A 14,501-nucleotide genomic window follows, 5' to 3' on the forward strand; every position below is an offset into this window, starting at 1 on the left:
CACCATCTAATCTAATGTAACCATTCACACCACATTTACACACCCATGCGCAGCACAGGGAGCAATTCGAGGTTCAGGGTCTTGCCCAAGGACACTTCGACATGTGGACCTGGGGAGGTGGCGATCGAACCGCCAATCTCTCAAGTGGAGCACGATCCACTCTTCTACTGAGCCACAGTCTCCCTCAAAATCATTTTTACTATGCTTCAAACAAAGTTGCATATTTTAAAAAGCTTTAATGGGATTTGAAAGGTGAACAATACCCAGAATGTATGAAAGACGTGGAACATTTCAGCGTTTGAATGGAGTTTCTGGCTGAAAGTACGAATGCGTAGATAACGCAGGAAAAGGTGTGTAAATGTTCAATTCTGGACGGTTCCTCCATTCAATTAAAGGAGGAATAATTCCCGGAAAAGACGCAAATGTAGAAGAACAAAGATTGTGATATAAACTTCAGTGTGATGAACAGAAATGTGCTGTGACACCTAAAACGCTTTAATTACATGAGGTGCATGATTACTAATTAGAGCAGCTACCTGATGGCTGGCACTACGGTGGTCTGGGGTGATGTGTTGGCGCGGCCGATGTCCGACCGGACCCTCAGTTCCACCAGAGTCACAGCGCTCCACGATGAGACGCCATCTCTGTTACCCACCCAGTTTCCACCGCTCAACCTTCAAAGTTAATGAGAAAATGTTACCATGTTGCACAGAATCGGAGTATCAGTCCTCATCTCATCTCATCTTCAGCCTCTTATCCAGGGTCGGGTCTCGGGGGCAGCAGCTCCAGCAGGGGACCCCAAACTTCCCTTTCCCGGGCCACATTAACCAGCTCTAACTGGGGGATCCTGAGGCGTTCCCAGGCCAGTGTGGAGATCTAATCTCTCCACCTGGTCCTGGGTCTTCCCCGAGGCCTCCTCCCAGCTGGACGTGCCTGGAACACCTCCCTAGGGAGGCGCCCAGGGTTCATCCTTACCAGATGATCCTGAACCACCTCAACTGGCTCCTTTCAACGCAAAGGAGCAGCGGCTTTACTCCGAGTTCCTCACGGATGCTGAACTTCTCCCCCTCTCTCTAAGGGAGACTCCAGACCCCCTCCTGAGAAGGACATTTCGGCCGCTTGTACCCGTGTCCTGGTTCTTTGGGTCCTGACCCAGCTTTCATGACCACAGGTGATGTTAGGAACCAAGATTGACCGATTGACATTTTGACATTTTTGGGCCCTGAGTGAGATGTAATATATTTTGCATTGTTATGGTGAACTCACCGCAGCACAAATGGAGCGTTGCTGGGAACCTGGCGAGTCACGACGGCTTCTCTCTGACACCACTCTCCGCTGAGCTCCTGGTCCACTAGGTTCAACACTGGAGTCGCAGGGATTTGAGTCCCACAGTTCCCACTGAAGCAGGTCCACGAGTCGACTTGTTGGCAAGAGTGGAAGTTCAGCTTATAGCGAATGACCACCTGTGGTTTCACAGTGAACAGACGTCGTGGCGTTAGCTACGTTGACGATGTGCGTTTGAATGATATACAAGACTTTAAAAACAATCCATCTTCTTTCCTTGAGAGACTACGTGTCGGACACGATCATCTGCAGTACGGGGGCCCCACAGGGAACGGTCCTGGCTCCTTTCCTGTTCACCCTGTACTTCGCCACCAATCCCCTCACTGCCATCTACAGAAGTTCTCTGACGACTCTGCTATCGTCGGCCTCACCAGGGACGGTGACGACGGAGCCTACAGAGAACTTATTCAGGACTTTGTGGACTGGTGCCGGCGGAACCACCTCCAGCTCAACGCCGGGGAGACCAAAGAGCTGGTGGTGGATTTACGCAGGCACAAACAACCCTGCACACAGGTGAACATCCGGGGAACGGACATTGAGATGGTGACATCTTACAAGTACCTGGGAGTTCACCTGAACAATAAACTGGACTGGTCTGACCACACTGCAGCAACATATAAGAAAGGTCAGAGCAGACTGGACCTTCTGCAAGGGGCACTCCTGACCTCCTTCTATGACCCTGTGGTGGCATCAGCCATTTTCTATGGAGTAGTGTGCTGGAGCAGCCGCATATCAGCAGCAGACATGAGGTGAGCTGGTTCTGATTCTGATTCTAAACCGTATCACGTGGTCCAAGTTCCACATAGACGCAAGAAGAAGGTATTTGGAAAAGTGTTAAACGAGGGAATAAGGGGAAAAACAGTACATTTGCACAGTATAGAGAGGATGCAAAACACTCATTCATTCTCAACCGCTTATCCCGGGGTCGGATTCGGGGGGCTGGAGCCGATCCCAGCTGACATCGGGCGTGAGGCGGGGTCCACCCTGGACAGGACGCCAGTCTATCACAGGAAACATAGAGACGAACAGAGACAGACAACCATTCACACCTACGGGTGATTTAGAGTCATCAATGAACCGAACACCTGCACGTCTTTGGACTGTGGGTGGAAACCGGAGAACCCGGAGAAAACCCACGCAGACACGGGGAGAACATGCAAACTCCACACAGAAGGGCCCCAGCCGGGATTCAAACCTGGAACCTTCTCGCTGTGAGGCGACAGTGCTAACCACTACACCACCTATTATTAATTCCTTAACAGTTAATTTCACAGGTGTAACGTCAAATTCCAACAGGTTAATAAATTGGATTGGTAGGAAACTGGTACGTACCGTGACAGATCCTGCTGCGTCAGTGTCTTTTGGGTAGTAGGTCATCACCGTCCCGTAAAAGTGAGAAGCCTGGACGCCGCAGACCAGCAGCAGCAGCAGCAGCAGCAGCAGCAGCAGCAGCAGCAGGAGCGACATAGTGAGTGTGCGAGTCTCTCCACACAAAGACAGTGAATAAATACCAAAGACAGCCTCTCCTTTACTCCCTCACCCCCCCCTTTTCTTGGCTGTCTTCCATACGGATGATGATTTAGGTTCAAATCACCAGGAAATGGTCGGCGGTGAGGAAATGTTTCGTGAAATACAAGATTATGAGCAGAGCTGACACACGTTTGAGTGCCTCAGTCAGTTTCACAATCATGCAGAATCAGCTTGTAATCTGAAGATGTTGATGTGTTTCAGTAACAACAAGTTGTGAAAGGAGTAAAATGCGTAGAGTCCATGTTGTCCCTGGACGTCGTACGTGCTTGGTTATGAGTTTGAGCCCCAACAATGAACAATGAAGCTCTTGCGTGGCGTGAAAACCGGCACTGACTCAGAAACAATCTGATAAGCGAGCGTCCAGTTCAACGACACTGCATTAAAGGAAACACAGGGATGGGCGTGATAAAGGAAATACGATAATCCAGCGGGATTATGCCACAGTGTAAAAGTACCATGTTACAAGTAAAAGGCGTGCATTGAAGTATTAAAAGTATAAAAACGACCCCTGTGACTGTTTTACTCTTATATATTCTCTCAGAACTCATTCTAACTATTAATGAATGATTATTTTCATTCATTGCTGATTAGTTTCTACATGAATCAATTGGTTGTTTGGTGTAAAACTGCTAAAAAAGATGAAATAAATAGCGAGAAATGGTCAAAGTGACACCTTCCAAGTGCTGGTTTTGTCCAAACCTCAACATTATTACTAAAACGTTAACTTTACTAAAAGGAAATGCAGCAAATCTGGAACCATGAAATATTTTTACATGATAAATAACTTAAATTATCAAAATAAATTGCAATTAATTTTCTGACAATTGACTAATTCAACACTGCTGTGCGTGAACTTGCTGCCTGTCGCCGAGGGAAGGGTGGCAGATTTCGCCCAGGGGTGTCGAGTTAGCTTAATTGTTGATTATAACATAATGTAGGCTATATATATATATATATATATATATATATATATATATATATATATATATATATATATATATTTATATATATATATTTCTGAGGTAAGAAGGTTATTAATTTGGGAGATAATGAATGAATGGTTTCCATCACACGTGACATGTCGTGCTGACTGACGTCTCCTTAAACACCAATGCAGGTAACGCTAAAGCTAGCTCTCTGTTTGTTTGTTTGTTTGTTTGTTTTTTTGTTAAGTCATCTTGTCAGGCTTTGACTCCTCCTCATTTCCTCTTACCAAAAAAGGGCATGTATGTGAGGTTGAGGGGAGGGAGATACGTCCGTCTGGCTGACGTTCACTGAATTAGCTGTATTAGCTCCACTGCCCAGGAGCTATAGGCTAACAGAACCCCTTACTAGATAAACGGGAGCTGGAGTCAAAGTTGAGATTTGTTTCCAGGACCGGAGAGGAACGGGGGTCATTTCTTTTTATTTCCTGTGTCTCTAGCGGAAATTACACCGGCTCGGGGAGTCAAGTACAGCCAGCATTTATGATTTAAACTGATATTCAACACAGTGCCACGCGCATAGACTGTAAAACACAGACCCTCACGGCCCTAATCCTCCTGCTTCTCCAGATTAGCATCTAGTGTATGTGCCACCGATAGCAGGCTGTATTCATGGTGCAAGTGCGGCTACTTAATTAGCATAACACATTGTGTTCCTAAACCATCTGTTTGTACAGTTGATCCAAGAGCAAACCATCTTGTCACTATGGGAACACCACCACATGGATTACCTCAGTCCAGGTCGAAATGACTGAGTTAGCATGCTAATGATGCTAACTAGCCTCCGAGGAGAAGTGAGGGCCAGAGGCTAGCTGTCACTCAATAGACCACGCCCCTAATTATTCATAAACTTTCACTTTAGCCTGGTATTTTAGCCCCTCCGTCGAGGTCCGTTCTCTCAACTTGATCCAATCGTCATCGTCTACAGGAGTCTCCATCTTGTCAGACTTTGACTCCGCCTCATTTCCTCTGACCAAAAAAGGGCATGTATGTGACGCTGGGGGGGAGGGGCGTACGTCCATCTGGCTGACGTTTACCTCGGAGGAGAAGTGAGGGCCAGAGGCTAGCTGTCACTCAAGAGGCCACGCCCCTAATTATTCATAAACTTTAACCTCCAATAAAATAAAAACTAGCCCCTCCCCCTCAGTGTTGTCATGGAGATATGAGCTAAACACACAGACTAGAATGTTCTTTTGTCCTTAAACAGGTTTAATGATGCTGTGTAAACGGCCTGTTTAACATGGGGCTCAATGAGAAACTGCTCTGTTATGAAACCTGCCCCTAGTGGACACTCAGAGAACTGCAGTTGTTGGCACTTCCTGATTGGATCAAACAGGAAGTGGCTGTGGTGGGGGGTTGGAGAAAACGGAGGGTAAATTATCTCGCTTTTAAAGGAAAACAAAGCAAATAAAATGTATGTATGTTTGACAACTTAGGGCTTCCGTACATTCCTGTACTTTATACTCATTATTTATACATTTATTTAATAATTTATTGAGACTTCAGTCATGTTAAGTCCTGTATAGAACTAGAGTGAGCTTATTTAACATCTAATAAATAAACTTGCCTTGTTTTAAAGCTTAAAAATGGCACCATTCCCCCGGTAAAGGACGCTTTGCATTAGTATTGGGACGCGGCCCTGGCTGTCAAACGGCCCAACGGCTCTCTTGGACCCGCCCATCTCCAAACGAGCTCTCTCATTGGTCCACCGCGCTGTCCATCACGGCCGTGACTCAGATCCCAGTCATGTGACGGATGTTTTTGTTGTTTCTCTTCCTGGTTCCCGTGTTCTCGCCGTGTCACCCACCGGGCTTGTTTTTAGGGGTTTTAATCCGCCCCCGGAGACTCTTCTGCCGGGTGTGTTTCTAAAAAGGGTCCGTTGGTGGAAGAAGAAGCAGCAATGGCGGACGGGGAACGGTCGCCGCTGCTGTCCGAGCAGCACGACGGGTCCAACGGCTTCTTCTCTCCCGGGGGCAGCGTTCACGGATACCCGTCAAAACCACACGGTATGTCCGCTGTTTTTTTAGGTTTTTTTTACCTTGAGCTTTAAAGACGTGTTTTTATTTCATAACAGCAGAAAAATATGTTTTTTATTTTTTATTTAAAGTTGTAATCCCTGAGAAATGGGACACGTTGCTTCTAGCGACCTCTGTGGCGGTTTGGTGGAACTGCAGGACCTCACCTGGAGCTCCTTTGGAAACAGAGCAGTAAATACTGTTAAAGGGGATTAAAATACTATTTTTCAGCTTCATACATATATTTTATGTTCCTACAAGAACATATTTACATACTTTAATGTTCAAAAAACACGTTATTTTTCTCATTTATCTGATAATAACGGATCTGTGTCACCAGACGACAGTTTTTGGCTAACTTTCTGTGTAACCTACTCATATAAATGATGGTGTGATGTTCTGAGTTCATTTAATGGAGTTAAACTAAAGTCTAACTTCTTGTCTTTGTAACCAAATATCGTTTTAACGTCCTGATTTATCTTTGTGTGAACCAGAGTGGTCAAAAGGACGCTAACACAGCTGAATTAGCCGTATGCTAACCCCCGGTCTCCTCGCCGTAAACACTGTGAGCTGCTGTTCGTCCACTTTAACATCAGTGTTGTCCAAACTTCAGTCCTTCACAATAAAAGCACATGCTCTAACAGCTCCATAATATACCGTAAAGTCCTCTTAATTTACATTAACAATTAATTCTACTTGCACTTTGGTGAAGATCACAAAGTAAAAGCACCACGAAACGACCGGAAACACTGGCAGACCGGATCCGTCCGGAGAGGAACCCTACTAGCAAACAGCGACCGGTGATACGTTACGTTACCTGTATTCACCGGATGTCTGAAACTCTCCGTTTTAGCTCCTGTTTCTTTAAGGGCGCACTCACACTGTCCTTCCGCACCGCGACCCGTGCTTTAGGGTACTTGTCCCCCCCTCCCTCTCCCCCCGCGCCCCAGCCCCGTTTGTACTCACTCTACCTGGGCCTCAGAGAATGCTTCTTGCTGTCCATACGACATCACGCCGTAACACGTCACACGCATTGATCGCGTGTGCGTGGCTTTGTTTCCAAATCTTTCCGTAGACCTCGGAGTTTTTGTGCGTCTTGTCGACTGTTTTTGAATCTTTTCATCGACCAAATCTGCCGTAAACACTCCACCTCCGCATCACACCAACGTGAACCTTTCGCCGCCATTGTTGTTGTTGTTAAATATCCGCGCATGGTCCGTCCTTCTATTTACATGTCCGAACAGGCGCACATAACGCTACAGCCGTAGGGCTCGTGCTCGCACACGTGCGCACGCTCGTGCTCGTACATGTGCAAACGGCTCCGCTAAAGCCCACCTCTTTCAAGCGGGCTGTGGACGGTCCGCTGGCCGCAGTTATGCCCGGAACGGGTGCACTCACACTGCTTAAAGGTACTAGGCTTTAGCTGAAAAAACGGTTTTGGCCCGGTACAGAACGACAGTGTGAGTGCGCCCTAAAACCCCCTCCTGAAAAAGCCCAGTCTGCTCTGATTGGCTAGCACTTCCTGGTCTCCGTTCTGCGGATCCATATTACTCCTAGCTAGCATGTAACTCATTCGTTGCTCGGACATGCAACATCCACAGACATTAGCTTAAAAACGTTTTTTTTAGTTTAAAAACAGGTTTACACTTTGGTTTAAGTATCGTTTTGATATCGGTACCAAACCTCAGAAACCTTCCTGACAGTGACCTGTAACCAAACTGTCGCACTCTCCAGGTTTGGTGCCGTTCCCCAGCTCGATGGCACCGGATGAGCCTCCGCCCCCGTACTCGCCGCAGGGCAGCCCGGACAGCAGCAGCGCTCCGGTCATCAGCTGCCGGGTCTGTCAGAGCGCCATATCCGTGGAGGGCAAGACGCACCAGCACGTGGTGAAGTGCAGCATCTGCAACGAGGCCACGGTGAGTCACACAGCCGTGGATCTGACCTCTGACCCCCGACTCTAACAAGACGCAGACGCATGTCCAATATAGTTCAAGTCCATTTAAGCAGTTTATGGACTCTGTTTCCTGTATTTTTGTTTCATACTGTGGCTTTGACATCTTCAGTATTACTAAGGAGCCAGTTGAGGTGGTTCAGGGGAGTTTTCTCACCGTCTCGTCCGAGAGAACGCGCAGAATTACCGCTGAGATCCAAACAAACACTGAGAACTTCATCAGAAAAACCTGCACACTGAAACTGAAAGTGTCTAACGCTTCTCTCCTCCCATCTCTCCGTAGCCGATAAAGAACGCTCCTGTGGGGAAGAAGTACGTCCGCTGTCCGTGCAACTGCCTCCTGATCTGCAAAGTCACGTCGCAGAGGATCGCCTGTCCGAGGCCGTACTGGTGAGACGCAGAGAGAGAGAGCCCGAGGCGTTCTGGTTTTATTTAGCACATGTTAAAAGAAGAAGTAAAAGATTGAGTTGTTGAAGTTGAAAGACATAAAGTAAAGATGCAAAACGACTAAAAATAGATGCAAAATCGTTTGTACTCACACTACCTGGGCCTCGGAGAATGCTTCTTGCTGCCTATACGTCATCACGCCGTAACACGTCACACGCATTGATGATGTCATGGCGATGCGTGGCTTTGTTTCCAGATCTTTCCGTAGACCTCGGAGTTTTTGTGCGTCTTGTCGACTGTTTTTGAATCTTTTCATCGACCAAATCTGCAGTAAACACTCCGACTCCGCATCACACCAACGTGAACCTTTCGCCGCCATTGTTTTAAATGTCCGCGCATGGTCCCTCCTTCTTTTCTCTATGTCCCAACAGGCGCACAGGAAATGACCTCAGAACCGCCGTAGGCCTCGTGCTCGTACATGTGCGCACGCTCGTGCTCGTACATGTGAAAACGTGCTTTACTAAAGCCCACCTCTCCCAAACGGGCCATGGACGGCAAGCGTGCCGCTCCTAGACGCGGTACGGTTGCACTCACACTGGTCAAAGGAACCAGACTTTAGCCGTGAAACGTGCTGGGGCACGGTACGGAGTCACAGTGGGAGTGTGCCCTTAGACTGAAATTAAACGCTCTTTTCTCTCTTCTCCTTCATCGTCACACGGTTAAAGGAGGAAGTAGCCGGGGCTGTCGGGTCGTCGTTGTCCTGACGTTCAATTTGTTTTGTTTTTCTGACAGTAAACGCGTCATCAACCTGGGACCGGTTCACATCGGCAGGGACAGTCCTGAACCTCAGCGCCAGCCCGTCGGCATCCCCATCATCTGTGGACACTGCTCCAATACATTCCTGGTAGAGAACACACGCACGCACGCACGCACGCACGCACGCACGCACGCACGCACGCACGCACGCACGCACGCAAACACACACACACACACACTCACTCACTCACTCACTCACTCACTCACTCACTCACTCACTCACTCACTCACTCACTCACTCACTCACTCACTCACTCACTCACTCACTCACTCACGCACGCACGCACGCACGCACGCACGCACGCACACACACACACACACTTTCACTTCTCTCTTATTTCATTTCCCTGACGCTTCACTTCCTGTTTCCTTCCAGTGGACCGAGTTTTCAGAGCGGACGTTGGCTCGATGTCCTCACTGTCGAAAAGTGTAAGCTCCTCCGCAGTTCATTTAAATAAAAACATTCCCACCATCATATTTTCTGTTTCACTATTAAATATTCTTATTTTTACGCTTATTTCCAGCTCTTCTATTGGCCGGCAGTACCCCAGGAGGAGGAGCCTGCTGTGCTTTCTGCTGTTCATCGTCATCGCCACCTCCACCGCGGGACTCATGGTGTGTTTGCGTGTTGCCATTGAGTAGATTTATAAATATTAATATATTATAATGTAATAACTATTTAATAAAACGCGTCTGTGTGCTCAGGTCGGGACGTGGGAGCCCGCGCAGCGCTCTAAAGGGATCTACGTGTCGTGGGTGCTGCTGATCCTGCTCGCCGTGTTCACCATGGCGAGGACCGTCTACTGGAGGTGTCTGAAAATCAGCGACCACATATCCAACATCACGTAGAGAGAGAGAGAGAGAGAGAGAGAGAGAAGGGTGGAGGGAGAGAAAGAAAGAAAGGAAGGAAGGAAGGAAGGTAGGTGAGAGGGCTAGTGGAGGACGAGAGGATGGAGAGGAAAAGACGCAGAAAAGGAAACAAAGAAAGAAGAAAAGACGCATTTAAAACATAAAAAAATGAAACTCCACAGATTTGATTCACCACAAATACGGCGCCATAATAAACACGTCATCACGAATCGTTTAGAGTCGTTCGAGACGGTTTTGAATCGTTCAAATTCTGCGTTTTTTGACTAAAATGTTGTTTCAAAACCAACAAAACCGACGCTTTTGTTTCCAAAGGTTTAAACGTTGAGAAGTCCGGATGTGTTCACGTATATAATCGAACCAAACGGGCGGGAAAACAACGTTTAATGCTAATAACCTCAGCGTTAGACGGAGGAGACGACACGTGATTATTTTGTTATTCAAGAAAAAGTCACTTTACTGTAATTCGCTCTCCGTGCTCGAAAATAAAGTAAATTACGCCTTTTTAAAAAGAGTTACTTTGACATTTTGGTAAATATGACATTTCTTGACGAGCGTTAGATCGAGTTAGCTTGGTTTAGCTAGTTATCTTAGTTTAGCTAGTAAGCTTGGTTTAGCTAGTTATCTTAGTTTAGCTAGTAAGCTTGGTTTAGCTAGTTAGCTTAGTTTAGCTAGTTAGCTTAGTTTAGCTAGTTAGCTCAGTTTAGCTAGTTAACTTGGTTAAGCTAGTTAGCTTGGTTTAGCTAGTTCTCTTAGTTTTGCTAGTTAGCTTAGTTTAGCATAAAGACAAAAAAAACAGCGAGTTAATTTAATTTAATAACGCGTTATATCTCATTTGTTTAAAACTGGAGCATCAAAAACAACTTGTTGTGCTTTTACCTGATGTTAAATGTGGGATTATTTCATGTCCAAGGTTTTTTTAATCACCTTTGGAACGAGTCATGCTAGCATTCCCCCCCATTTCCAGTCTTTATGCTAAGCTAAGTAGCTAATTCGCTTCATATATAATGAAAAGACATGAATTATATTGAGCTTCTCATCAAAAGTTTGGCAAGAAAGCGAATAAGCGTGTTTCCCAAAATGTCAAAATATTCATTTAAGAGATATTTCAGCAGTTTAAATCAAATTTGAGCGGATTTATTTCTTAACAAGCTAACGCTAACATAAAAATATCAGAGAAAGGGAACAGAAAACAGACAAACGAGTGGATTAATCCTTTAGTTAATCCTTATTCCCTTTCTCACATATCATTTAAACACACTTTATACATGGAAACACACGTATATTTAGTTTTGGGGCTTTTTTCATTAGTTAAATTTAACACGATGAGGGAACAAGGGGAAATATATATAAATCAACAGGCATTACATTCAGAGTACGTGGGATTATATGGGATTATTTCATGCCCAAGGTTTTTTAATCACCTTTAAAACGAGCCATGCTAGCATTCTAGCTAGCATGGCTCACTAGCTAGCTAAGCTAAGCTAAGTAGCTTCATATATAATGAAAAAACATGAAACAAATTGAACTTCTCATCAAACGTTCGGCAAGAAAGCGAAAAAGCGCATTTCCCAAAATGTCAAAATATTAATTTAAGAGATATTTCAGCAGTTTAAATCAAATTTGAGCAGATTTATTACTTAACAAGCTAACGCTAACATAAAAATATGAGAGAAAGGGAACAGAAAACAGACGAATGCATTATTTATCAGCATATGAAGTTTCTCACATATCATTTAAACACACTTTATACATGGAAACACACGTATATTTGGTTTTGGGGCTTTTTTCATTAGATAACAACAAGATAACACGATGAGGGAACAAGGGGAAATATATATAAAACAATAGGCATTAATGTGGGATTCATTTTCTTTACATTTGTGTGTTTTACTCGCAGCACGTCAGCACTTCGATCACCTCACGGGCATTTTGATTTCATTCATTCTGTTTTGTTTCTTTTGAAAATCAAATAAAAACTTACGGTTGATTTTTGAACGGGACTCGAAATCAGCACAAACTATCACAACATGTACGACTGGAAGTTACGCTAAATGCTTTTTAACTACAAAAGTGCAGTTTTACCTGTTTGAAGCAGGGAACGATTTATGTATTTACCTTCTCTCTTTTTAAGTCACGTCCGTACGGAAGCAACGAGACGCAACTGGGAAAAAGAAAACTCTAGATTTAAAATGATTTCTAACAAGTTTTCTATTTTCTAACGCTGTAAATTGTACATGGAACCATCTAGACTGGTGTTATATTAAAATATGAAAGACAACATCAAAGAACATAAACATACTTTTGATTTAACATAAACACACAACAAAACTAGCCTAGCTTAGCTTTGACTTTGGAGCGTCTTTAAGACTCCTTCCTTAGGGTTTGGGTGTAAGGGGTTAGGGTTAGAGGTTAGGGTTAAGGTTAGGGTTAGGGGTTAAGGATTAGAGGTAAGGGTTAGAGGTAAGGGTTAGGGTTAGAGGTAAGGGTTAGGGTTAGGGTTAGAGGTTAGGGTTAAGGTTAGGGTTAGGGGTTAAGGATTAGAGGTAAGGGTTAGAGGTAAGGGTTAGGGTTAGAGGTAAGGGTTAAGGGTTAGAGGTTAGGGTTAGAGGTAAGGGTTAAGGGTTAGGGTTAGAGGTTAGGGTTAGAGGTAAGGGTTAGGGTTAGAGGTAAGGGTTAAGGGTTAGGGTTAGAGGTAAGGGTTAGAGGTAAGGGTTAGGGTTAGAGGTAAGGGTTAAGGGTTAGGGTTAGAGGTAAGGGTTAGGGTTAGAGGTAAGGGTTAGGGTTAGAGGTAAGGGTTAGGGTTAGAGGTTAGAGGTAAGAGTTAAGGGTTAGGGTTAGGGGTTAAGGATTAGAGGTTAGGATTAGAGGTAAGGGTTAGAGGTAAGGGTTAGGGTTAGAGGTAAGGGTTAGGGTTAGGGTTAGAGGTTAGGGTTAAGGTTAGGGTTAGGGGTTAAGGATTAGAGGTTAGGGTTAGAGGTAAGGGTTAGGGTTAGAGGTAAGGGTTAAGGGTTAGGGTTAGAGGTAAGGGTTAGAGGTTAGAGGTAAGGGTTAGGGTTAGAGGTTAGAGGTAAGGGTTAGGGTTAGAGGTTAGGGTTAGAGGTTAGGGTTAGAGGTTAGGGTTAAGGGTTAGGGTTAGAGGTTAGGGTTAGAGGTAAGGGTTAGAGGTTAGGGTTAAGGGTTAGGGTTAGAGGTAAGGGTTAAGGGTTAGGGTTAGAGGTAAGGGTTATAGGTTAGGGTTAAGGGTTAGGGTTAGAGGTAAGGGTTAGGGTTAGAGGTAAGGGTTATAGGTTAGGGTTAAGGGTTAGGGTTAGAGGTAAGGGTTAAGGGTAAGGGTTAGAGGTTAGAGGTTAGGGTTAAGGGTTAGGGTTAGAGGTTAGGGTTAGAGGTAAGGGTTAGGGTTAGAGGTAAGGTTAAGGGTTAGGGTTATGGTTAGGGGTTAGGATTATGGTTAGGGGTTGGGGTTAGGGGTTAGGATTATGGTTAGGGGTTAGAGTTAAGGGTAAGGGTCAGGGGTTAAGCGTTAGGGGTCAGGATTAGGGGTTAGGGTTAAGGTTAGGGTTAGGATTATGGTTAAGGGTTAGAGTTAGGGGGTAGGGGTTAGTGTTTAGGGCCTTCTATTTGAGGAAATATGACCCTAAAACAAAACTTTCCCTGCCAAAATGTTCTTTTCAGTCGTTTTCACGGATGTAAATCATTAAAAACATAAGGAAACAAGTTAAACAGCTTTATTTATAAACTGAAAGAGCAGAATATTAGTTTCCTCGTTGCCTCTCTGAGCCTCCGTACTTCCGTCTCATTCAAATCAAACTGAATTCAGTGAAACCTGTCGGGCTTTTTCTACGTTTGAGTGTAAATATGTGGATTATTGTGGATTATTGTGGATTGTACAGAGTTATCGAGCTGTTGCCCCCCCGCTGACTGTGAAACACGTTGCACTACGACGTACTGATGTACTTCTGCTGTATGCTCTGTCCAAACTGCTCCGGTGGATGGATTTTTGTCTTTCTTTTGTAAATTGTGAAACAAAGTAACACTTTTAACAAGTTCCTCCGACTCAAACGCCTCTTTTTTCCAGTTACAGCTCATATTTAGGAACGGTTTTGGTAATTTTTGTCATTTAATCGCTCGATATTTTGTGTTTAGGCCGTAAAATCTACAGAAAATGGAAAAATATTCAACTTAAATTAACTTTTTCAGTAACTTCTGATCATATTTGACGGTTAAAACCCTTTGAAATACTTTATAAAAGTCATAAAGTTACAAATAATCACTTTTATTGCAGTCTGCAAGCAGGTTAAAGCAAACTAAATTAAAGCAAATGCTAAAAATATTACTTTATTATTTAATTTATAGAAAATATTCAATGTAAATGAACTTTTTTAATAACTTCTGATCATATTTGACAGTTAAAACCCCGTGAAATACTTTATAAAAGTCATAATAAAGTAAAAGTTACACATTAAATTAAATGCTAAACAAGTTATTACTTTATTATTATTTAATTTATAGAGAATATTGAACGTAAATTTTCTTTTTTCTACGTTTTTTTAAGTGTAGTTGATCATATTTGACCCTCTGACGGTTAAAACCCTGTGAAATGCTTTA

General features: G+C 44.4%; 1 protein-coding gene across 1 annotated transcript; it reads left to right on the plus strand.

The window, feature by feature from the left end:
* Positions 1-5,646: 5,646 nt before the first annotated feature.
* Positions 5,647-10,529, plus strand: LOC310963855 (type I phosphatidylinositol 4,5-bisphosphate 4-phosphatase-A-like). The gene is made up of 7 exons (XM_083936800.1): positions 5,647-5,863; positions 7,607-7,788; positions 8,107-8,213; positions 9,003-9,114; positions 9,403-9,455; positions 9,551-9,641; positions 9,732-10,529. Exons 1-7 carry the CDS (start codon positions 5,758-5,760, stop codon positions 9,873-9,875), a joined length of 795 nt encoding a protein of 264 aa, XP_083792926.1. The 5' UTR covers positions 5,647-5,757; the 3' UTR covers positions 9,876-10,529.
* The last annotated feature ends 3,972 nt before the right edge of the window (positions 10,530-14,501 follow it).

The sequence above is a fragment of the Echiichthys vipera genome (genome assembly GCF_963691815.1).
Source record: "Echiichthys vipera genome assembly, chromosome: 22".
In the NCBI taxonomy this organism is placed as follows: domain Eukaryota; kingdom Metazoa; phylum Chordata; class Actinopteri; order Perciformes; family Trachinidae; genus Echiichthys; species Echiichthys vipera.